Source organism: Ovis aries, chromosome 3 (assembly GCF_016772045.2).
Source record: "Ovis aries strain OAR_USU_Benz2616 breed Rambouillet chromosome 3, ARS-UI_Ramb_v3.0, whole genome shotgun sequence".
NCBI lineage: Eukaryota > Metazoa > Chordata > Mammalia > Artiodactyla > Bovidae > Ovis > Ovis aries.
Genome location: NC_056056.1, coordinates 70,184,707 through 70,210,314, shown reverse-complemented (window position 1 = coordinate 70,210,314; position 25,608 = coordinate 70,184,707). Strand labels below are relative to the sequence as shown.

Genomic DNA, 25,608 nt, shown 5'->3' with positions numbered 1-25,608 from the left:
TTTACCAGATTCATGTCATTTCAGAGAAGTGTTTGAAATGTTTAGTCAGAACTTTTCCCACTGGGTGATAAACCTAGGTTAGTAAATAATTAACCTTTGGAGCTAATTATTCCCAGTTATTCTGAGTATAAGTGCATGCTACAAAATGTGGTCAAACAAGCTATTTCGTCTTTTAAGGAAAATAACTTTCTTGGAGTTTGAGCACAGCTATTCCCTGATGGTTTTTAAGTGATTGGACAGGAACGTAAAAGTATTGCAGTCTGATTTCCAGAAATGTCAGGATTTTCATTATTTTTATTTTCCAAACATCAGTTTAAAAGAACATTAAAAGCATCAGTAATACAAATCTGGCCTAATGGTTAACATCAGAACAATTATAAAATGTTTGAATCACATACTTTGCATCACAGTAAAGCATCAAGAGAACTAATTAATATGCCCTGCTTAATTAGTCATATAAGTGAATTCTCATTACTTTTATAAAAATTTTCATTTTAGCCCTTATGGAGAAGTTATATATGCCTGTTTATATCTTTATCTCCAGGTAGATATAGATATGGCTAGACATATATAACTTATGAAGAGACAAGTTACATATTCCCACCTCTATATCTATATCTACATATACCTACATATAGACATAGATACAGAGATATAAAGAATCTAGCCCACTATGTACTTCATGCAAGTTAAATCCATAATTTTTTGATGAGCATAAAGAGACTGAAACCTCATATGCACATGCTTAATTTTCTTTATGCTTTGATTTTTACCTGCCAAACATGGGTCAAAATCGTCTCAAACTCCAAAATCACAAAGGAAACCTGTAATTTTTAGTTTTACAAGTACAATAGAAATTTTTAGAAAGTATCTTTTATTGAGTCACATTTGAAATGCCTAGCCAAAAAGAGATTCATACCTTAAAAAGTATGAAATAGCTTCTTGATTAATGTTATTACTTAAAAGCTGTTGGCTTACTGAAATAAATACCAGATTCTTAATTTAGATAAATGTTTAATTCCTAATTTGCCACCATTCTTCAAATGATCTTGGGAGAGGATATTAGATTTCTTAATTCTTTGTTAAAAAGAGGTTATATACCAACTGTTTCATGGTAATATTAGCAAATGAAAACAGAGTTGTATTAAAAATATAAAAGCACAATTGAAATAGGTCATAGTGACTTCCAAAAATAGCATTCAATTACCAAAAAAAAAAAAGTGAGAGCGGATATTTTTTCTTCTGTTATAAAATTTAATAGTAAAAATAAAGGCTAGAAGGGAGAGAGGGAAGGGAAGGAGAGAGTCCTAAAAAGTGAATTTAAAAACAAAATAAAATCCATATCTCATACTTAAACCTTGGAAATAGAAATGACTGGTTGATACTGGGAGGTCAGAATTATTAGACAAGACTGAGGCGAGTTCTAATTGAGTATTAACTATCTTCTCCATGCCTCTCATAGTCTCTGATTTTAGGAACAGCATGGGAGAGGATGTCATAACCTGAACACCTTTCATCCAAAGGAACAAAGTGCCTTCCAATCTGTAGTAACAGTTCTTGACTATAACAATTTATAAAGACAGGTTTCGTATCTTGATGCTCATCTTTTCTAGAAGCTATAGTTCCAAAATTGTACTGAGTTCAAAAATCAACTACATCATGAAAACATTTTTACATAAAAAAATAAGTTTACAGTTGTTATGCTAGGCATCACTGAGTATATAATAAAATTAGTTGTAAGTGTAGAAATACTTAATCTATTTCCCCTTACTGCCCATTTCCAGTTTAAGATTCATGGGAGAGAAGTAACACAATTACTTTGAAAACAGATCATCTTAAGAATTTTTCTACCATGGTAATATATAAACAAAGATCAAAAACTTTTTTTCTAAATTAGTTATTCAGAGACTCTTTGTCAGGTTGTGAACAAACCATCCTCACACTGAAGGAAAGCATGAGTTGAAACACCCCCATTGCATCCTTACGCCTTCTTAGACAATAATTAAAGATTGTCTAACGCATACAACAGTCTAGCCCACTTCCCACATAACATAACAGCACCCTGAGGAAATGACCACAGTTAGCGCCTCCTCTCCCAGGAAGAGCATCACTCTACTACAGATGCAGTCCTCTTCACTAAGTTTCTCGGGTAAGATCATTCTGAAATAAAATAATTCATTTTTAGCAAGAAAAACCAGATTTCTTTTCAAAAGAACTATACAGCTACTCAGCTGACACAAAAGAATAATGTCTATAATTAGAAATGGTAATGATCATAGTACTCTATTCTTAGATGACTGTCTTATGAAAAGAAAGTAACTAATGCTTGTGTATTTTTGGTAAATCTAGCTATGAATAGTACATTTCTGATTGAACAATGTATTATTTATTCCAATAAGCCTGCTACCAAAAACAAAAGATATTGACCCCATTTGAACACTTCAAAGGATTAAAATTTATAATCCAGTTAATAAAAATAATACCTCAGTAAAGATGATACCTTCATAGTCTTTAAAAACATCCAGCTCGTACTTCAAAGAATCATAATATTGGCTCAAATGACCATAATCAGTTCCTTCCCTACTTTAATACAGTAGCAAAACCATTCCCTGGCATCTGTTTAAAAATTTAGTACAAAAGACTGGAGTGCAGGTCAGGTGTAAAATAATAAACTTTTTCATCAACTCATAAAATATCAAGAAACTGCAAAACGAACCAAGTGATGCTAATACTTCAGAAAAAAGATATAAGTGTCAGCTGTCTAGGTCTTTAAGTTTTGATGTAGCTCTGGTCTCCCAAAATTAAAAAAAAAAATCAATTAGTATCGGAAACCAAAACAGTTTATATGAGATTCGCTAGCCTCCACAACTCTAAACAGAGGGGACCGGAATCTGCTTGGCTGATGTGCTGTCATATTCCTGCATCAAATCATTAGTGGTGTGATAATGCATGGCTATATATGAATTGGCAAACCCAAAGGAGTTTACTGGCTGCAAGTTGTGTGGGATGCTCTCTTCCTGGGATGGGCTGCTGTTGTAGATACTGTAGTACGGCTCAATCCGAGTGTTGATGGGGGTAGAGCTGCTCTGACCATAGTGCTGATGTCCAGCAGACATCTTAGGACTGACCACACTTTCCTTGGAGTGACTTGGGCCACAGGCCTGGTCCACAAATTTCTTCTGGGGCTTTGGAGACAACATGTAGGCAGAATTCGTTTCATGATGGGAGGATTTGTTTCTGTTGACTTCGAGGTTCCCTTTTCCCATGGCACGAAGTCGGGTCTTCTGTCTGCAGCAGAAAAAACCCAGGCCGATGTACTGGAGGCACCACAGCACTTTCCTTCTCAGCCCTGCACTGTTCCGAGAATATATAAAAGGGTTTAATCCTGACTTGAGAAATATAAGCGTAAACCCCAACAGTTCAAACTGGTAAAGGATGAAGCTCCCATTGCTGGACAGAACCACCTGCACCAGGGAAATCCCCAGCGGAAGACAGCACACCAGGACCGAGAGCACAATCACCACACAGGTGACCACCGCCCTGGAGTCCTTAGCCGTGGACAGATTGACAGCTGACACCAGCTGGAGCCGGCTGGCCGCAGGGGTTGGCAGCTGCTTGGGACTCTTAGTGTATCCGTGGGTCTGAACGTGCTGCAGTTTGTTGTAATTCTGGTTCCTGTACAGAGCCGGCATGGTACACTGGATGGGCTCGCCACCTCCCTTCACAGGGGCCCCCATGAAAGGCTGTGGTCTGGAAGCGTCAACGGTGATCACAGCCGGGCACTTTCTGACTTGAGTGTTCTTCCGCAGTGTCTGAGCGATCATGACATAGGACACGAAGACCACCGCCACACAAAAGGTGAAGTCGACCACGTAGAGAGACAGGATGGCTTTCCCTTCTCCGGCGATCAGACTGGACATGGGAAGGCAGAGGTGTGACTTGCTGGTTTTCAGGGTGGCCAAGGTGGCGAGGGTGAAACTGGTGGTCCAGAGGAGCAGAGTGAGGAGCAAGGTGCAGGGGAAGGAAGCCGTGCGGCTGGGCTGCTTCCCCAACACCATACGGAGCCGGTGCAGGGCAATCACCGCCACTGTCTTGAGGGACATGATGATGAAGCCCGAGCTGGTGAGGTGGAAGGTGAAGCAGAAAGCGTCCGGTATGCCACTGGCTGTGCTGAAGAGCAACACGAAGGTGAACATGGGGGCCGTCACGCCACAAATGAAGAGGTCACAGAAGGACAGGTTCAGGATCATGAAATCAAAGTTGGTTCTGAATTTCCTGAAGGCTGGATCAAAGAAGGACAAGAAGACAACGAAGTTGCCGTAAGAGCCCAGGCAGAAGATGACCGTGAGCAGAAAGGTACAGGTCACCAAGGTGGCCGTGTGGACCGGTTCCTGGAGACCCTCCCGGATACTGGTACTGTTCCCTCCCTGGGCGTGAGGCATGTGGAGCAGGGTGGTGTTGGGCACATCCTGAAGGTGGCCTGTTGAGTTCATCTTCAGAGACGACTCTTCCTTCTGTGGGAAGGCAGTCAGGGCCTCAACTCACAGACGAGCGACGACTGACAAAGGGGGCCCAAGGCAGAAAAGCCTGCGCACGAAAATGCATCCCCAGAAACAGAAAGGAGTGAATGGAGACAGCAGAGAGATCTCGTGATCTTTTACAAAAGCACTAGGCTTTTTCAGCTCTGACCCAGTGCCCAGAAAGCATTTCTCCTCCCAAAGCCCCACACAGAAAAGACATAGGTACCTTGAAATACATTAATCCAGCCAAGTTTAGGTTTTAGGACACAGGGGTTTTCAAACTAGTTTAAGCATCAGCTGGAGAGCAGGTTGAAAAAAAAGAAAACAAGATACTGAAGCCTCGTCCCCTTGAGATTGCGGTTAAAGGGTGAGTGTACAGATGTTACCTTCAGAAATTCTGATACCAGACATTGGACACCAAGAATATAACCTCTCCACCAAAGAGATCACAGTCTAGTTGAAGCAGATCAATCTAACTGTGTAATTATAGCCAAATGCGGCAAATCAGCTGATGGCAGTGCAGTGTGGAGAGAAGAGAAGGGGGGATTGATCCAGGCCAGGGAGGAGGCTGAGAGAGGCTAAGGGGGTCTTCACGAGGAGGAGCTAGGAGGGTGAAAGGTGAGGGGTATGGAGTGGGGGACAGACAGGCTGGGAGAAGGGAGCAGGTCTCCACAGCAGGACTGAGGCAACAAACAGCATGTGCTTGACATGTAAGCAAGAGTGAAAGTCACTCAGTCATGTCTGACTCTGTGCTTTACCCATGGACTGTAGCCCGCCAGGCTCCTCTGTTCATGGAACTCTCCAGGCAAGAATACTGGAGTGGGTGGCCATGCCCTTCTCCAGGGGATCTTCCCAACCCAGGGACTGAACCCAGGTCTCCTGTACTGCAAGCAGATTCTTTACCGTCAGAGCCACTGGAGAAACCCATAAGCAAGAGGGTACCACTGAAGCATACTGTGGCCTTTCACAAAACTTCCAGACATCACTAACAAATCTGATTTCTTTCTCTAGGAAGAGCCCTTTATTTTCCATTATTTATATTTTCTCCCTGCTTGTGATTTCTTAGCCAACGCCATATTCTCCTCTGGAAAAGAGCTTTGTGTAGGACTATATTAATGGAAGTAATGAATGATGTCAGAATTATATTTGAGACTTACCAGTTTGCTCTGTAAACTCTATATAAATGTGAGTCATCATGATCCCAGCAGGCATGTCCTCCTGATGAGGCAGGATGCATACATTCCCCCAGTGCATGCATTTGTGTGTGCATTCATCCAGTTCATATCCACGTGTGTGTGCTCTCTGCCAGCTTTACACCAGGTACTCTGGGCGCATAGGTGAGCACGACATAGCATCTACTTCCAAAGAATAATTTATTTTTCTTTTTGGTTTTTTAACTTTCTCTTCCCATCTTGCAATGAGATTTAAAATACCTTCACACAGTCTTTCATTGTTCAAAATCGCAAAGCCCCATTGGCCTGGTGTCCACCCTACTCCCAGATGCTTCCAGTGGTACATCCAAAGCTCTTGGCAACCAAAAAGAATGTGCTTTAATCCAGCATTTTAAGAATAACCAGTGGTACTGGGGAGGTCCATGGGTGATGTTCAGAATATTTAACCACCAGCTCAAGCTGAGTCCCAGGGCCTCCAGTGAAGCCAGGGTTAAATCCTTTAGTTGCTGAATCGTGGGGTATAGGGGAAGGGGCCTGATCATGAGGGATTACTGGGAGCTTCAAGCAGGAGTTAGGAACCACCCAATACAGAAGTCTCCCAGCATTCAGCAATAGGTACACCTGTGCCAGTATCAGACGCATTTCAGTCCTGGGGAGATCCATAAAACTAACTGGTGTCCTTCATGAAGGAAGAAGATAACCTCTTCTATATTCTCAATGGTCAAAAAGTACAGATCATGAAAATATCATGTATTTCTCCACTGGGAAGTGGGACCAACTTCTCTGTACTTCCCTCGTAAGAGTTCTACGGGAGAGAAGAACTAGTCCTGATCTTTAGTTTCCTGATGATTAGAATTAAATAATAATAATAATGGACAGCTTATTGTTTTCACTTAAAGACTGTGTGCCCGTTTCTGAACACTTTATAATACCTGTGTAGTGAAAGAAAAAAAAAAAAAACTTTTACTGTTAAGTTTTTGTTAATTGGAAGATTGGGGTTAACCAATGAAAAAGGAAGTAGAAGAGAAAATCCAATTTGTAGAAGCAGAAAGGTGATATTCCTGTTTATAGAAAATTCCCCTGACTCTGGAGGGGGAAGCAGGAATTTGGTTTGGAAACATTAGAAGGATGAAGTCTGGAATTAGGATGCTAAGAGAAATATCAAGTGAGTAATAATAAAGGACGGGGTGGGTTTCCCTGGTGGCTCAGTGGTAAAGACTCTGCCTGTCAATGCAGAGGACACGGGTTCAATCCCTGGTCCAAGAAGATCCCACATGCTTCGGAACAACTAAGCCTGTGTGAGCCTGTGTTCTAGAGCCTGGGAGCCACGACTACTGAGCCCATGAGCTGCAACTACTGAAGCCCGTGCACTCTAGAGCCCGTGCTCCAGCAGAGAAGCCATCATAATGAGAAGCCCATGCACCAACCTAGAGAGTAACCTCTGCTCTCTGCAACCAGAGAAAAACCCCATGCAACAACAAAGACCCAGTATAGCCAAAAATACATAAATAAATGAAAATTATTAGAAAAAAAGAAAAGAAGTGGTTGATGGAAGTTATGCAGAGTCCAGGCTGGGAAACATTTGGAAAGGGGAAAATAGAATGATGAAGCTTCAACATTAGCCAAAGATAAGAGGCAGAAGGAAAAAAAAAATTTGGAGGAGTTGAGGGGCAACTTTTACTTTCTCTCCAATTATAATTTTTTTCAATAGATTGATAAAAGAATTCTGAGTCAGGAATTCTGGGGCAGTATCATCATTAGGATGTTCCCTTTACTAAGTGCTTGTGATGTGCTCCACAATGCTCCCAGTGCTCCACACTATTAGCTTATCAAATCGTCACAACCCTGAGACAGACAGTATAGCTTATCTCTAATTTACAGATGAGGAAACTGAGGCAGAGAGAGCACGTGTCTTAAAGGGGCAGAGCATGGATTTGAACCTAAGCAGTTGCTCTCTAAAGGCTGCACACCACCAAGCTAAACAAAATAGCAAAGCAATCAAGGCAGGCAGTCCCAGGTCAGAAGACAGTTACAGCAGCTATAATGTATTGGGTGGTTATTATATGCCAGAGACTTCTACTAGAAGCTTTACATAGCTTATCAACTTTATTTCATTCTCATTATAATCCTGTGAAGTAGGTATTGCAATTCCTTCCCAACTCAAAGTTCCATGTACATATATCTGTATATGTATTTGCATGTACCTTTTTGGCGAGGTTGAAAAATTATTGTTTGGTATAAGGTAATTATAAATCACTCTGATTTGGGATAATTAAGGAAAAAAGGAAGGAATCAGAGACAGGGAAGAGAAAAGAGAGAAAAACAAGAAGACATCAGAAGTAAAGGTTTCGGCAGAGAAACTTTTGAAGTAATAAGGAAGTGAGGGGAAAGTAAACCTAGGTCTTAGTACTAACTTTTGAGACTTTAAGAAAAAGGAGGCTGAGATAACAATTTGGGACAAAGGTATGCTGGCAGAATTATAAAACTCAGTTATTTGGGGTGGAGTGTAAATGAATGCATCTGCTACTTATTCCTAAATATTAAATAGAGGTTACCAACACTTTTCAATGCAAGCATACAAGCTTCTCTTTATCTCTGGGAGCATAAATAGGGCCTGGAAGAAGATGCAATAAAAATAATAAAACCAGAAAAATTTTAAGTTGGAACACCAGTCTTAAGAAGAAGCCATATTAGACATAAGAAGAAGAAATGAAATCATATCATATGCATCTTATTACAACTAAGGAGGAGAGACCCTCAAGTAACTAGTAAGCGAGGAATAGTAAGTGAAAATGTACATCAATGATTTCGCATTATATGTGTGAAGAGCCTCTGATAATTTAGTCTATCTTAATATTTTAGTACATATTCAAACATTTTACATGAGCTTCTACAAGTCAACTCATGATCTGATTTCTTCCAACTCCCCCCACCCCCACCACCACCCGCCCAGACACACACCAAATAATGCCTTCAATTCCTCCAGGCCAGGCTTGTCCAGACTCTAACCCTCACAGGAGAACAAGGTTTTGTACTACTGTTATTACTCCCACTGGATTTGTATTGAGATATCTGGAAAACAGTAGGGAAGTCAGATGACTTGTCCAAGGTCACTAAGATGCAAGCCAGACTTACCTGCGTTTCAGAGGCCATGCTCTTTCTCCCCACTAAACTACTTTTGAAGCCCGGAGCGGCTGATGGGATCGGGTAGGGTCGGTTGATGAGGGAGATGGGAGGGTGTGGAGCATCCTCCTGAGGATGAGGCTGGACTAGGAGACTGCTGGGAGGGCATGGCGACCCCGATCCGGGACTTGAGATGGGTCTTGAGGGGCTCCGGGGCTGGAGCAGGTTATGGTGAGGAGGGCCTAGGCCGGTCTAGGGAAGCATGTAAAGGATTCTGGAAAGGGTCGTTGAGGTGAGGAGGGTTCAGGCAGGGCATGGGCGGTGGGGGAGGGGTTCCACCGGCCCCGCGGGGCCCGGGGACGCGCCAGGCAGGAGCGAGATGGTTTCTCCGCAGGCCTCGCCAGGAGCGCAGGTGCGCCGCGGCCGGGCCCGAACCCACGCGGCTGCCGGCTCCCTCACCCGGCGGCCCCCCCGGTCCCCGCGGGGTCGTCCTCCTCCGGGGGCCCGCGGCCTCTCACCTGCCTGGTGGCCGCCGCGCCGCCCCTCCTCCTCCATCTCGCAGCCCGGACCCCAGCTTCGCCCGCCGCCCCGGCGGATGCCGAGCTGGAGGCATCATGGCCATCGCCGCCGCCTCCGCGCATCCCGGGAGCCGCGGCGAGCCGGGGCGCGGAGGCGCAGTCACGGAGACGCCGAGGGCGCCGCCCCCTCCGCCGGCCACTCGGGCTCGGTGCCCCGCCTGCCCCCGCGCCCCGGCCGCCTCGCGGGCCTCCTGGGGTCCCGGGGCCGGCAGCTCCCGCCGCCGCGACCTCCGTTCCCCGCGCCGCGCGGTCTCCGGCGCGCCGTTTTGCCGCTCGGGAAGTGGGGGCTCCCTGAGGCTGGCAAGAGCTGACATATGGAGGAAGAGGGGGGCGGACTGGGTGGAAAGGAGGGCAAAGGTGGGGGCGCCGATAGCACACAGCGTGACCCATGGGGGCCTCGGCCTACAGAGTGAAGACCGTGGACAAGGCGGGGTGGAGGCTTCACGTCGGTCTTAGCGGGGTCCAGGGCCTTCCCTGGGCTTCTGGCCGGCCCGCCGCCGCCCACCGCTCCCCATTCCTGGTGCTTCCAAGTGCGCCTGCCTAGCTCCTCTCTATGCTGCAGCTAATACTTTGCTCCAGGATTAAACTGGCGTCGCCTTCCAGGGTGGTACCTGGAGACCCAGAATTTGTAAATCACGCCATTGTAACAGACTTCAAATCAAACCAACTTTAACGTCATTTTTTTTTTTTTTCCTTCTCTCAGCTCACTGAGAGGGAAGTATCTATTAGGAAACAAATGCGAATTGCAAAGAAAGTACCCATGAGAATGGGTAGGAAATGGGCAAAGCCAAGAAGTCATGGATATCACTCAATGCCATGTTGAATGTAAAACATCTTGAAAAGCCATGTATGCAAAACTAGCTGAGCTAATTTTAGTAAAGAATAGGAACCAAAAACGTAACCAACCTCCCATCCTGGGATGTGGACTCCCATCCCAGTTCACAGTGTGTCCAAAATAATGAACTCATTATGTGGGTTGTAGTCTCAAGAGCAATCAAGTAGCATTCCCAAGTATGTTTGCTACTCGGAGACAAAAGGAAGCGGGTTAAGCCCTTTTTCTGCTGCTTCAGTGTGCCAGCCTGCTAACTAGGATCTTGAAAATTCCATTCAAGTGAAGTACTTAGGATATTGCCATTGAAATTCTTTATTTTGGCTAATGGTTATCTTTTAAAACAGAACTGTTTGGTACCAACGAGTACCAAAGAATCTGATTTATGCATATAATGTATTTTCCCTAAGTCACCGCCCCCCACTCTGCTTTCATCAGAAGAAAAATCAAGAAGGCTGGATAATTTAAGAGGTATTCTGTCCAGGAGTTGATTGTGCTATCAGAATTTACAAATAACTTCAAGGAAAATTTCCAATTCCCACAAAAGTCTACTCTCCTACCACTTGCAGCAATTCTAATCTATGTTGTCTAATGGTGACCTCAGAGGCTAGAAATAATCGACCAAAAAACATCGTTTAGCACTGAGTGGAATTGCCATTCAAAGTGGAAACTAACCAAATGTCATACTCCTCTCCATATAAATTAGCTGTTGCATAATTTCCAGCTCGTTTCCAGGCATGTGGCCATAAGACAGAAGGATATTACAATAGGTCTTGGCCAAAATGCCACGAGTTACACCTATGGGAAAAATTATCTCATACTGGACACACACACACAGTCACAAGTTGTAAAAGATCAGTCGGTCTAGAATAGAGTATCTGGAATCACTAGTTCCAAAACTAGTATCAAGACTAAAGCTACTGTAATTATGCCTACAGAATGTACCAGCAGTGTGTCAAATTGGAAAGAACACTGGCTTCACAGTCAGAAAGTGGAAAGTCTACAAATAAACAAGCAGGGCTGACTAAACATATGTTAAGATAGGAACAGACTATCAGTTTGCAGGAAAACTACCATTCTGGTACACACTGACAATGGAAACTGACACGTGCACTTTGAGGAAAGAACATCAGAGCCATAAAAATGTTTAAAATCATGACCTACAAATCTCACTCCTTGGAATTTATCATAAGGAAATATTTGAATATAAGTGTTTTAAGCATGAAGTTATGAAAATGTTCACTGTGGTGTGATTTGCAGCCTAGAAAGCTGAAAACCTTGATGTTCAACTATGATGGAATACTCGATACAGTAACAGGAGAGGTGGCCTTTGGCCACAAAAACAACTACAAAGACTACAGAAAGTTAACTCTTCCAGTAAGACAAAACACCTCACTGGTCTTTTCTGGCCACATTACTAATCGTTCACAGTAAGAGAAGTAGGTAAATTTTCCTTCCAAATTCTGAAACACAACTTGCAAAGTCTTTCTTTTTGAAAGGATGCATTGGGAAACTAAAGATGATTTATTGGCTCTTACAACATTAAGAATGCAGGCTTTCTCTTCCCCTTACTTCTACCTACCACTGGCCCCCCACCCCAAACCTGCCTTAACTAAGTCTTCCAGGCCCAATCAGCAGTTTGGTCTCCCTTCACACACCTTTCCCCAAAGTCTTAACACTCAGTTCAGTTTAGTCGTTCAGTCATGTCCGACTCTTTGCGACCCCATGAATTGCAGCACGCCAGGCCTCCCTGTCCAACACTGGCCTTCCCTTAAAATGGTTCCTGCTGTCGTTCTCCATCCTTTTGAATGCAGCATATTTAGACAAGTTGCCATTCATCCCTTTTCTCCCGCTCTTCCTTTTCATTCCTGAGGTCACTGACAGAAACTTTAGGAGGTAAGTAATTCACAATATAAGCAGTTAGGGTATCAAAGTAATAAGCAACTGCTAAACCTGGTATTCCAAAATCACTGCAGATGGTGACTGCAGCCATGAAATTAAAAGACGCTTACTCCTTGGAAGAAAAGTTATGACCGACCTAGATAGCATATTCAAAAGCAGAGACATTACTTTGCCGACTAAGGTCCGTTTAGTCAAGGCTATGGTTTTTCCAGTAGTCATGTATGGATGAGAGAGTTGGACTGTGAAGAAGGCTGAGCACCGAAGGATTGATGTTTTTGAACTGTGGTGTTGGAGAAGACTCTTCAGAGTCCCTTGGACTGCAAGGAGATCTAACCAGTCCATTCTGAAGATCAGCCCTGGGATTTCTTTGGAAGGAGTGATGCTAAAGCTGAAACTCCAGTACTTTGGCCACCTCATGAGAAGAGTTGACTCATTGGAAAAGACTCTGATGCTGGGAGGGATTGGGGGCAGGAGGAAAAGGGGATGACAGAGGATGAGATGGCTGGATGGCATCACTGACTCATCGAAGTGAATCTGAGTGAACTCCGGGAGTTGGTGATGGACAGGGAGGCCTGGCGTGCTGCGATTCATGGGGTCGCAGAGTCGGACATGACTGAGCGACTGAACGGAACTGAAACCTGGTATTTGGAGAAGGCAATGGCAACCTACTCCAGTGCTCTTGCCTGGAAAATCCCATGGACGGAGGAGTCTGGTAGGCTGCAGTCCATGGGGTTCACTGGGAGTCAGACACGACTGAGTGACTTCACTTTCACTTTCATCCATTGAAAAAGGAAATGGCAACTCACTCCAGTGTTCTTACCTGGAGAATCCCAGGGACAGCGGAGCCTGGTGGGCTGCTGTCTATGGGGTCACACAGAGTCAGACACGACTGAAGTGACTTAGAAGTAGCAGTAGCAAACCTGGTATTAGAATCACTGGGGGCATTTTAAAAACTCATTAAGGTACCTTGATTTTAGGTCTCGAATGGGCCTTTGGGGTCTTCACCAGTGGTTCTCAATCATGGCCACCCAACTGAAGCACTGATGGAACTTTTAAAAAACACTGATACCTGAGTCCCAACCAGAAAAACTCTGATTGAGGGCCACAGTGGGTGCCTAGTATGTTGTATTTTTTAAAATTCCCCACTTTAGGAACCTCACCTAAATACAGCTTAGCTAGGACGAAACTGAAGTGGTCAATATAACATAAAGCCTCACTGCTCAAACTGTGATTTCAGGACCAGGTATCAGTATCATGAGCTGGGAGTATGAACTGAAATTCACATTCCAGGCACATCAATCTGAGAATCAATCACCCAGGTAAGTGTTGTCGAACTTTCCATGCTGACAAAAAATACTCACGTGCCTACTGAATAGGGTAACCACTAGCCACAAGCGGCTAATGAACGTGTGAAATGTGGCTATTGAGACTGAGTAATTTTTAATTTACATTAAATGTAAACAGTCACATGTGGCTGTAAGCTACTGTAGCTGGGCAGGTCTGATCTAGATGATGCAGTCTGGTCAGAGGGCATGAATTTATGGATCCAGATCTATGAATGCAAAAGGAATCCACAAGTCACTGGCTCCAGAACTGTCTTCTCCTTGTAATGAAGACCAAAAACCAGGTGTTAAAAACAATCCATTTATTGGGTTTTAAACTAGTTACACAATTGAAATAATCAGGTTGGCACTACTCTATACAGGGATTACGCCTGTGTATGCTGACACTTAAATACTGTACCAGGACCTCTGCTGTGCTTAGGCCTGTATCAAGTCATTCAGCAAGTAGATACTAAAAAATATACCGTAGTGTTCCTTTAAGGAAGACTGTACAGGGTGTGTTGCAAGATGACATTCACCACCTTGTGAAGTACTTCAACCTAGAAGATACCTTGCATTCTATAAACTGGTCACAGGCAAACACGTGGTGTTCGCATTTAGAGATACACACAGAAAAGTTACATAAAAATTCAGACATTTTAAGGATAAATGAACTCAAACCCACACCTCAGCTTTTGGAGCATGAAAAGATAAAGAAAATAATTTAAAAACACACAAAAAATGGCATTCAATTGGTACAAAAGCCAAAAGTCACTATAATAAAGAGCTACATGTGAATCTTTACAAGTTAATTACACAATGGTGTTTTGTAAGAGGTTGCATCTGTACAAAGTCTTGCCAATGCTGTCTCTACAGTTTATACAGTCTTTTACATCTATGTAACATTTATTAAACAAGTCAATTAAATATTAAGACTTATTAGTCTCTCAACGATTCTGCAGGCCAAAAAAAAGGGCAGGGGGAGGGAGAAAAAGATTACAGAATTTCCGCAAACACAGCAGTCTTCCATTAGTAAAGTATAACAGTTTTCAAAGAGGGTCAAACAATATTTGTAAAGAATACAGGTAAAAATCATTCAGTCAGGGTTTTTATTGTTGTTGCTGTTTATTTTCAAAATCACACGCTTGTATACATACATAACAATCCATCAAAAATTTATTCACCAAACCCCTGGTTTTTCAGCAACTGCTCTTCTATTCAGCACCAAAAACTCCAGTCTGTGGGAAACACGTGGACACAGACTTCACTTCTGTGTCTTGGTCGAGCAATCCATCAGGTCCTTGGCTGAGTTCGAGACTTGCCCTCTTTTCTTTCCCTCTTCACGGCTCTCCAGGCCCAAGGCTCTTAACGGTTCAGATGTATGGCCCACAGCCCTATCACCATCTAAACTCAACAGCCATTTGGAAAGAATTCAAAATAATTTGAGATGAATGAAATGACAGGACCTGTGTTACAGATGGGCATCCTCCATTCCAAGTAAACGGTTTCATAATGAGTTCCTAGACTCTGTCTGGTCTTGTATGTCATGATCATACTGGGTAATTATTTCTAATCTGAGACATTGTGGCTTTGTCAGATGCCTCAAAGAAAAAGTGATCAATATACTGGAAATACTTCCGGACAAGTTAGGAAATCAAACGGCAGCTGAGAACCTGTGGAACTCGGACTAATTGGACCAGACACAGAAACCACCAAAATGATAAGAACTCAACAGAGGCAGAGTTTTTAAATCTGCAGAAAGCCACCACAGATGGTACCTGAGGATCTGGAATTTTTGATGAAAAGAGCTTGAAGTGAGGACTACTCATCTGTATCAAGGAGGAGAAGGGGGGGGGGGGGGGAGGAAAGCTTCAGTTAGACAACAGGACATCCAACTCAAAGAGGCAAATAAATGAAATCTTTTTTCATCCTGTTTCAATAGAAAGGCTTCTGGGCCCTACTTCTTTAATACAGAACAGACAACAAATACTTAAGACCGGAGATGAAGTATTTTCACAACTGTAGAACCCAGAATCCCTAGGACAACCCAAAATGGCCAGGCCCCACTCGGAGGCACTTATGAGTAAGAGCTCTTTTCTTTTATTTAACCATAAGCCCGTAAAAGTTGTCACAGCAACTCTCTGCTTGACACCTAAAGCAGAGAAAGAAAAGTATAAAATTCTCTGGGAACTTCCACTGGGTCATAGCAAAAGTCGTGAAAACAGACTTCTGTAAACTTTGCTGCCTCACCTTTCTATGCATAATAGCAGGGCGACACAAGGAGATCGGTGAGAACGAGCAGCTGGTCGTCAGTGAATTGCTGTTTGTGTTCTTGCCAGTTATCATGGTGTGTCCTTCGGAAATTGGATAATGTCTTTTTTACAGTCATCTGTAGGATAAGCAACCCACATACATTTCACTTTAACCTCTCCAAGGTTATGTTCAGGATACCTTTAAGTAGTGATCCTTCGGGACTTCAGATCTTACACTTCACCCAGCGCTACACAACCAATAAACCGATCTTACCTCAAAAAGCCACCTAGATTACTTCTTTAGAATTGGTACCAGCTTCACTTTAGGACAAATGACTAGAACTCATACCACATTGTTAAATCAGTTTCAATATATACTTAATATATACTTAGTCAAAGTGAAAAGAACCAAGTCATTGGTCTTCCAAGTTGTTTAATGTAGGAACACAGGTGTTCAGTAAATAAAACCATCACATTTTCCTGTTTAACATTAGCCTTTGGTTAGATACTTCCTAAGTATAAAATGCCAGAGAAACAAGTATAAAATTTAAATATGCTTCCATTGGACTGGGAAGGACAGACCACATGGTAATTTTCTTGCTAACAAAAGATCTCAAATATAGAAAACAGTGGGGTCTCTGCAAGGTTTTAATAACTACTGATGAACAGACGTGGCTCTGGCAGAGGCAGTAGTAGTGACCTTATTTAAGACGACAGCCCAGAGTATGTAGAAAATTATCCATCTAAATGGTTTCCTAGAAAATTATCACTGTTAATATATGTGCAAAGAAACCAAGGGAGAATTTTACCTCGATTGGCTGAGGGTCATTCAGATGTGCACTGAGATTCATAAGGAGCTGGGGCATCCAGGTGGGAACATCGTAAGGACTAGAAAGAACACACGCACCGAGTCCCAGCACCCCAGCGTGGCGTTTCACCAACTCTGCAAAGAAAAAAGCATTTAAATGAACAGATATTTACAGGACTCTACTGTACTTGCTATAGTGAGATAAAGTTAAGTTTTCCGTTATGCTAGTTGTTTCCATTCTGTGAATTTCTGCCTTTAAATGACTCTGTATACACACACATATCAAAAACATGCTTTTAAGCCTAAACTAAAACATCCTGCATCCTATATTTTGTAGGCTCTCTATTCTTTCTTTTTAGTGATACAAGTTACAGGGCTTTCAAATTCTCAGTACAGACCTAAAAATACTTTGGAACTTAATTTTTAAAAACAAGGTGTTCAACTTAAAAAAAAAAACACTAGAATTTATTGTATGCTGGTATATTATTTGGACAGAGGAGCCTGATGGAATACAGTCTATGGGCTCACTAAGAGTCAGACACAACTGAGCTTTCACTAACACAACTAACACTTTCACTGTTATCTTTTTGGAAATTCCCATTAGGTAACTATATGACATAATTAAAACCCTGCTAGACAAAGAGAACAGCACGTGTGTTTTTGGGGAGAGGGAGGAGATTGGAATTTGGGATTAGCAAAGGGAAACTACTGAACATAGGACAGATAAACACTAGGGTCCCCCTGTACAGTTTAGGGAACTATATTCAATATCCAATGAAAAACCATAATGAAAAAGAATATGAAGAAAAAATATATATCACTGAGTGAAGGAATTCCAGTTGAGCTGTTTCAAATCCTAAAAGAGGATGCTATGAAAGTGCTGCACTCAATATGCCAGCAAATTTGGAAAACTCAGCCATGGCCACAGGACTGGAAAAGGTCAGTTTTCATTCCAATCTCAAAAGAAAGGCAATGCCAAAGAATGCTCAAACTACCACACAATTGCACTCATCTCACACGCTAGCAAAGTAATGCTCAAAATTCTCCCAGCCAGGCTTCGGCAATACATGAACCGTGAACTTCCAATGTTCAAGCTGGTTTTAGAAAATGCAGAAGAACCAGAGATCAAATTGCCAACATCCTCTGGATCATGGAAAAAGGAAGAGAGTTCCAGAAAAACAACTATTTCTGCTTTACTGACTATGCCAAAGCCTTTGACAGTATGGATCACAATAACCTGTGAGAAATTCTGAAAGAGATGGGAATACAGACCACCTGACCTGCCTCTTGAGAAACCTATATGCAGGTCAGGAAGCAACAGTTAGAACTGGATATGGAACAACAGACTGGTTCCAAATAGGAAAAGGAGTACGTCAAGGCTGTGTATTGTCACCCTGCTTATTTAACTTATATGCAGAGTACATCATGAGACACGCCAGGCTGGATGAAGCACAAGCTGGAATCAAGATTGCCAGGAGAAATATCAATAACCTCAGATATGCAGATGACACCACCCTTATGGCAGAAAGGAAAGCACTAAAGAGCCTCTTGATGAAAGTGAAAGATGAGAGTGAAAAAGTTGGCTTAAAGCTCAACATTCAGAAAACTAAGATCATGGCATCCGGTCCCATCACTCCATGACAAACAGATGAGGAAACAGTGGAAACAGTGTCAGACTTTAGTTTTTTGGGCTCCAAAATCACTGCAGATAGTGACTGCAGCCATGAGATTAAAAGACGCTTACTCCTTGGAAGGAAAGTTATGACCAACCTAGACAGCACATTAAAAAGCAGAGATGTTACTTTGCCAACAAAAGTCTGTCTAGTCAATGCTATGGTTTTTCCAGTAGTCGTGTATGGATATGAGAGCTGGACTATAAAGAAAGCTGAGCCCCAAAGAACTGATGCTTTTGAACTGTGGTATTGGAGAAGACTCTTGAGAGTCTCTTGGACTGCAAGGAGATCCAACCAGTCCATCTGAGAGGAAATTAGTCCCAAGTGTTCACTGGAAAGACTGATGTTGAAGCAGAAACTCCAATACTTTGGCCACTTCATGCAAAGAGCTGATTCATTTGAAAAGACCCTGATGCTAGAAAAGATTGAAGGCAGGAGGAAAAGGGAACAAAAGAGGATGAGATGGTGAGATGGCATCACCAACTCAATGGACAAGAGTTTGGGTAAACTCCGGGAGTTGGTGATGGACAGGGAGGCCTGGTGTGCTTCAGTCCATGGGGTCACAGAGTCAGACACGACTGAGCGACTGAACTGAACTAAGTTACTTTGCTGTATTAAAAGAAATTAACACAACATTCTAAATTAACTATATTTCAGTAACATAAATCAGATGCTTTTTGGCTATGACATTTAAATTTCTCTTTAAACATGACACAGTCAATCAGATCTCATTGTCTTGTTTGCCTTGATGCTCAATTAGAGTACAAGCTCCTATAGAATGAGTCTTCTGGCCCTCTCACCAAAATGCCTAGTGAAGTGATGATATTCCCCTCTCCAAATGAAAGCAGGAATTGTTCTGTCTACTCAGCTTCTTCTCTCAGTGTGTGTGTGTGTGCTGTGTGTGCTAAGCTGCTTTCGTCGTGTCCAATTCTTTGAGACCTTATGGACAGTAGCCCACCAGGCTCCTCTGTCCATGGCACTCTTCAGACAAGAATAATGGAGTGGGCTGCCATGCCCTCCTCCAGGGATCTTCCTGACCCAGGAACTGAACCCATGTCTCTTATGTCTCCTTCACTGGCAGATGGGTTCTTTATCACTAGCACCACACATAAGTTGTAAATTCTAAAAACAAATATTGTAGAGCCTCAAAAATAACTAATTCTGGTACCTCTCTTTATAAAGCAATTTCAGGTGAGTGGGTACAGACTTGATTTACTCTAATAGCTGTATGCAGCAGTGTACACATTCCTTGGTCCCCTTCTCAATTTTAGCTTTTATATCCCAGGTCTTGCCTTCTATATATGCAAAGCTTCTCAAAAGCAGCTATTCCTGGTACCTAGCATAGACCTACACACACACAAGCATCCAATAAATATTTGTTGAGCAAGCCTGGTTAATTCCCAAAAGGTGTTTTCTACCAGTATTGTTACCTGCAGAAGGAATCGTATCTCCTACAAAACCAGGGTCACGCTTCCTTTTCTTCGGTAGTTTTGTTTTGCAAAGTTGCTCAAAGTGAATCTGCATAGGACTGTCCATGGTAAGGAAGTTACACTGTAACAGACCACTTAAGGTGGTAGCAGCCATTTCTCTAACCTGTAGAGATAATCACTTCCATTAGACTTGAGATCCTAAGCCTGGGGAGGTGGAGAGGATGGTGTTGGGAACTGAGGTGGGGACTTTCCCTGATATTTGTATTCAAACTGTGTAAATGCTCTTTTGCAGTTTCTTAATGGAGAATCCATCAGGCTCTTAAAGGGTCCTGGCCTCAAAACAGATGAGTCACTAACACTAGGCTTACAGAAAGTAAACGCTTACCCATGCTATAAAAAATTAATTCTCTGTACATTCTTTTCCCACTGACTGAGTTTTTCTTATCTAGAGTTTAACTGTAAAAGCAGTGCCAGAGCGTGACATTAAAATACAACTTTCCTAGACGCTACATCCCTTAAAACAAGTGCCGTTGTTATTTTCATTGGTAATAAAGACACAGGATAATTTCTATAATTGGCATACACAGTAGAGATTTATATCCGTTTTAATTCTTACAAACTTCATAGGCTGTTTTAAGACTATAAATACAGTCTCAGAAATACTAATAGTTTTTTTCAAATTGAAATGGGAACTCAAGTTTTGGGAAGACAAAAAAAAGCTGTAAAAAGTTATACACATCACAACAGTTTCTCCTAAACAGTCATAAGAAAGGCAGTAATAATTTGAAAAAACGGTTTGCCACTTATTCCTTCAAAATATTTTTTCTTCAATTTTTCAGTGTGACAGTTTGAGGGTACTTAACATATGCTTTGCTATTTTCATTATATTATATGAAATACATTATAAAATTTTTTATTACTTCATACTTGGTTGCATACAGTAACATAAGTTTAAGCCTACTACATGGAGTAAAATACAAAAATAATGTGTAAAAGTGTTCTAAAACAAGATCCAGAAAACAGTCCATTTTGCTATAATATCTAAAGGTAGGAAACACTGTCCTTGGAGATGTCCACCTTTTTATGTCTATTCTTCAATGAAAAAAAAAAAACCCTCTAAAACAATTTACAGAGAGCTGCAAATATTTTAACTGGAGCTTGTCAGAGTTACGGCTACAGTGTGAGTACTCGGTAACTAGACACATCTGCTCCGAAGGACACAAGCAAGCTGGAATGCAAAACAGGTTTCCAGTCCCAGTTTCCTGTAGATACAAATGTATTTTCAGTGCTCTCAAATAAAGTATCTATAATCACTGGGAGTGCTCCACTGCATGGAAAACCCATAAAGTCCACAAAATAAAATAAACAAAAATTTCACAAAATTTTCAATTACTTTTTCTTAACCTAAAGCCAATTTAGAAAATTACGTCTTATTCCATAATTACCACATCATGCTTTTCTTGCATTAGGCTCATGTGAACTAACATGGTCTTTTTGTACAAATATTAATGCTTCCTTAGCAAAAGCTGACTTCAATTTCTCTACCAAGGAAAATAAACAGGGATAACAATCTTTTCTTAAATCTACTGAACAACAGCACCTATGTGTAGATTTTCATTCTCTTGAAACTGCTCTCATACACATTCCTATTAGCCCTTTAAAAATTAGTAAAATAAGCAGAGTGTTGTCATTTGCAATTTCATAGATAAGAAGACTTTGGTTCATCAGTGTCATCTGCCCAACTGCAACGAGAAGCCAGAACAAGAATGTGTCCAGTGTTTGTCTACATATGCGGTATCAAAACTAATTACACAGGGCTATGTTAAAATTAAAGTTACTTTACATATTAGTATGTAAATACTTTTAGAGGCGCCAAAATGCTTTCTTTAAATTTATTAAAATTTCAGTTAGCTATAACTTAAATTTTACCTCTAGCTGTTCATCCTCCAAAAGACTTATAACCAGCCACCTGATGTCTTTAACTGCATCTTCATTGTTTAGGAAAATAAAGAGGTTATAAAATACCATGGTCTGGAGGTAGGTCAGTACCGTGTATCTAGCATGCCAAGAACTGCTTCTTGCTGTCTGTGAATGAGAAATCAGAAGAAATGACAAGAACATGAGATGACAGTGGCATTATACACAAATAATAGAGATTTTCAATGTAACTCCCCTTTTACAAGTACGGCCAGAGCAAGCTCATCTTATATTTCCTTCTAAACAAAAGGGCACACAAGCTGTTTCCGGTAAAGTTATGTATTCTGAATGTATGAATGAGAGTAAAAGGAAAGGAACCCATGGATAAAAGTCAATTTCAGAAGAGTTATTAATGACTTAACTCCTCCAAGGGTTGCATATTATTGTATTTTACTTTTGATGGTAGTAGGTAGCGTAGCTAAAGCAAACAAAATGGAGAACTACTATAGTCTACTGCATAAAAAATACCGAAAAATATCTTTCAGTGGTAATCAAACTTAAAAATCTGAAAACTGAGGGAAAGCGTCCATTTTTTATATTATATAACACACATGTAACTGAGTAAAGCTGAGCACAGAGTACACTAAAAATGCAGCCATGGGACTTCCGTGGTTAAGACTTTGAACTTCCACTGCCAGGGGTGCAGGTTTGATTCCTGGCTGGGGAACTAAGATCCCACAGATCCCACATGCCATATAGTGTGGCAAAAAAAAAAAAAAAAGTTAACTAAAAATAAAATAAAATAAAATAAAAACGCAGCCAGAAAATAGACACTCACTTAGGTCTTTTTACCACAGATCAGAAAATAGAAGTGAATAAAATAAAGGGGAAATGGTAAAAGAGAATGCTCATCCCCACCCCGATAAGCACTTTGTATCCAAAGTGTTCCAAGAATTAGCTCTTTATATATACACAGAAAACATGGGGGTTGAGTGATCTGCCCAAAGTCACGGAAGTTGGCGGCAAAGCCATGTACAGATTCTAAATCTATTTCTTTGGCCGACATATGTCTTCTGTCATGCCAAAAGAAGATTCACAATGAATGCAAACAGCAGGTATTCTGTGTATCACAGGTGACTTTGTGAAATTCTTAGAATGGTAAACCAAAATTCTAACCAAAGATATAAGTTTCTGATATACACGCTTACTTGATTTAGCACCTGAAGTACCAAAGGCACTTGATGAGGGTAAAGCAACCCCTGAGACATTAGTGATAAACATAACTTTGCATCTCTTTTCAGTTCATCGTAGCTATTGTCATTTTCCACTGGGGCAATCTAGAGAACAACAAGAACAAAAGAAAACAAAGACACAAAGTGAAAAACAGCCGCTGAGCACAAAGGCATCCTTACACGAAGGAAATCACATTTTTGACAACTTCTACAGAAAAAAAACAAACATATACAAAACTAAAGAACAGTTTAATGAATTCCCATGAATCAACCAATTCTTCAACAATGACAAATTCATGGCTAATCCTTTCATTTTTTGCTCCTCTATTTTCCCCCTCCCTCAATTATTTGAAACAACTACCAAACATATTTCATCCATAAATATTTTACTTTTATCACTGAAAGACAAAGTTTCTTATTTAAAAAACATGTCATGACATTATACATAAAAACTCATTAGCTAAAATATGTTCAGTAGTGCTCAAATTTCTCCAAGTATTTCATACATGTTACCACAATTACTTTGGGGGAATCTCGTTCAACATAATAGCCATACAACACTGCATTTGGAATGTCTCTTAATATTTAAGAAGAATCTATAAATTTCCCCTACCCGCTTTCAAAATTCCTTTCTTTTAAAACAAGGGGGATGGGGCGGTCCTTTGTTTTCGTGGTCTCCCGTATTATGGCCTCCCTTTCCTTACTACGCTCCTTTGCGGCATCTACTGGCTCTAGTCTGTCCTGTAAAGAAGCCATTAGATCTAGAGGTCTGACTTTATTTAAGTCTGACTGGGCACAATATAAGTATTAATAGTATTGTGTATTTCCTTCACTTACATCCAGTTTTCTTTTTGCAATGAACTACTATAAAAACATAAGTTTCCAAAATAGTGACACTCATTCCTTCTCCGTCGTTGCCTAGAATGCTTTATGGGCTTCCCTGGTGACTAGTGGTAAAGAATCCACCTGCTGATGCAGGAGGCATGCGTTCAATCCCTGGATCAGGGAGAGCCCCTGGAGAAGGAAACAGCTACCCACTCCAAGATTCTTGCCTGGGAAATTCCATGGTCAGAAGAGCCTGGTGGGCTACAGTCCATGGGGTTGCAAAAGAATTGGACATGACTAAGCACTTAAACAACAGAGGAATGTTTTATACAAAAACCTCTTTCTTATACAGAATGATTTCCCTAACCTCCAGATGTGAAAAATGAAACCATTTTTTAAAGTATCATTAAGAACCAATGAATTTCAACAAATGTGATGGTGGTAACCCACTGTGGTTACTCTTCTTTATAGTGCTCAAACTGGCTCAAGTCCTTTAACAACTACAGCATCCCTGGTTCCTGGTGTGACAAGATGACCTAGGTTTATTCTGTACACTTCTCGGTTCAAACCACATTTTTTAAAGAGAAAGAGTTATGTATTCGCACACTGTTTCTTCTGAGTATCTGAATCTTGAAGAGAAAGATGCAAGGTGACAGTGCCCTGAAGAGGCTATCAGACGCTGTGACCCAGGTCTTCAGGGCTACTGTGGCTCCTCCTCCATCCTTAAGCTGTTTCTTCCATCCTATGGACTATGCAGGCGTCTCCGAGTGATTGAGCTGACTGACTGCTTTTGTTGGCATGGTCACTATAACGCTTACAACCAAAATACAAAATAAGAATACAATGGTATAAAAAAAGGATGATCCTAATCTTTCTTCTGCCTTGTTATCATAAAAAATTTATTATTTTTAGTGTATCACAGATCAGACTCAACTGCCATTAAACTGTGCTAACCTGTAGAAAGTGCTGCTCCTTTAGATGGAAACACGTCCCCTCTCTCGCCCTGACCATTAGCATTTGAGCCCTTGATTATTCCAAGTTAAAGTCTGGTTAAAGGCTTGCAACAGACATTTTACACTGTGCTCCCTAGGTCACAGGCATTATCTTATTTCCACCTCATGAGGGATGCTCCTATTATTCCACACTACATAGAAGAAGATAACCTTAGATGCTCAGTAGCTTGTCTAAGATCACCAAAAAAAGCACCTGTCACAGAAAGGATTTTAAACTAGATCTCTATTCAAAGCCTGTGCTGTTAGTTATTCTTGGTTACAAATCCTCTTCTCTCATTCTGAAGCCAAATGGAGAATCTTAAAGTAGAATACACAAATAACTGAAACTTGCACCGTGTATTTCCAACGGTTATTTTGGGGAAGGGGGATATAAAACTGCTTTTCATGGGACAGGAAAAACAATAGTTCATGTAGAATCAAATAAATACCTCAAATATGTCCAAAACAGAACTACTGATCTCATCTCCACTATTTCTGTGCTCCTCCTACAGTTTTGTCAGCTGTACAGTCCTCTCTTTATCTTTACTCTGTACATCTCATCTGTCTACACAATAACGCTGTTCATCTGTGCTGGGATACCTGCATAACCCGGACCCCTTTTACCACGAAGACCTAAAAGAGGTTCTCAATCTCAATATTTGTATACTGAGGACAACTGTTAGGCCCGTAACTAGCAAACCATGCAGTACAGCATTCTAATGATTTACATTTTTTTATAAATTTCAAGTAGATTCAAACCATCCTATCAATCTCATTCTCATACACTATTTGCTTTCTGACTTTTTTTCTGAGTGAAGAAAGGGGGTGGAACTGCAGCTAGTCTAGCATTCACTGCATATTACCCACTAACAAAACTATAAGCTCATGTTCTATACCCACTGTGAAAGGCAGTGGAAAAAACTTTAAGCACCACTGCCCTAAAGACAAATCAAATCTACACCAAGGACTCACAAGTAACAAAGGGGTATATGTACCTATACTAATAGCCACTGTCCACTTTAATATAGAGAAG

General features: G+C 41.4%; 2 protein-coding genes across 7 annotated transcripts in view; both read right to left on the bottom strand.

Annotated features, from left to right (window-relative positions):
- Positions 1-276: 276 nt before the first annotated feature.
- Positions 277-9,468, bottom strand: GPR75 (G protein-coupled receptor 75). 3 transcript variants are annotated; one of them, XM_004005955.5, is made up of 2 exons: positions 9,334-9,468; positions 277-4,587 (listed from the first exon to the last, which is right to left on the bottom strand). In XM_004005955.5, the coding sequence occupies exon 2, from the start codon at positions 4,491-4,493 to the stop codon at positions 2,871-2,873; it is 1,623 nt and encodes a 540-aa protein (XP_004006004.1). In that variant the 5' UTR covers positions 4,494-4,587; positions 9,334-9,468; the 3' UTR covers positions 277-2,870. The 3 variants fall into 3 exon arrangements, with proteins under 3 accessions (XP_004006004.1, XP_042102101.1, XP_042102100.1); XM_042246167.1 differs by having other exon boundaries at positions 277-4,282; XM_042246166.1 differs by lacking the exon at positions 9,334-9,468 and adding an exon at positions 8,828-9,091.
- A 4,286-nt stretch (positions 9,469-13,754) lies between these two features.
- PSME4 (proteasome activator subunit 4) overlaps positions 13,755-25,608 on the bottom strand; it is a 96,366-nt gene continuing 84,512 nt past the window's right edge. For 2 of the 4 annotated variants that reach the window (XM_015094386.3, XM_060412198.1), the window contains 6 exons: positions 22,735-22,863; positions 21,539-21,694; positions 19,610-19,772; positions 16,508-16,641; positions 15,697-15,835; positions 13,755-15,275 (listed from right to left, as the gene is read on the bottom strand). In XM_015094386.3, coding sequence (XP_014949872.2) covers positions 15,701-15,835; positions 16,508-16,641; positions 19,610-19,772; positions 21,539-21,694; positions 22,735-22,863 — 717 coding nt within the window. In that variant the 3' untranslated portion in view covers positions 13,755-15,275; positions 15,697-15,700. Of the gene's footprint in view, positions 15,836-16,507; positions 16,642-19,609; positions 19,773-21,538; positions 21,695-22,734; positions 22,864-25,608 lie in introns of all 4 variants that reach the window. The other 2 variants (XM_027966831.2, XM_060412199.1) reach the window with 2 other exon arrangements.

Bases quoted from the DNA above. Each gene is read 5' to 3' on its own strand.
- GPR75 (XM_004005955.5), bottom strand. From the start codon at position 4,493: ATGAACTCAACAGGCCACCTTCAGGATGTGCCCAACACCACCCTGCTC.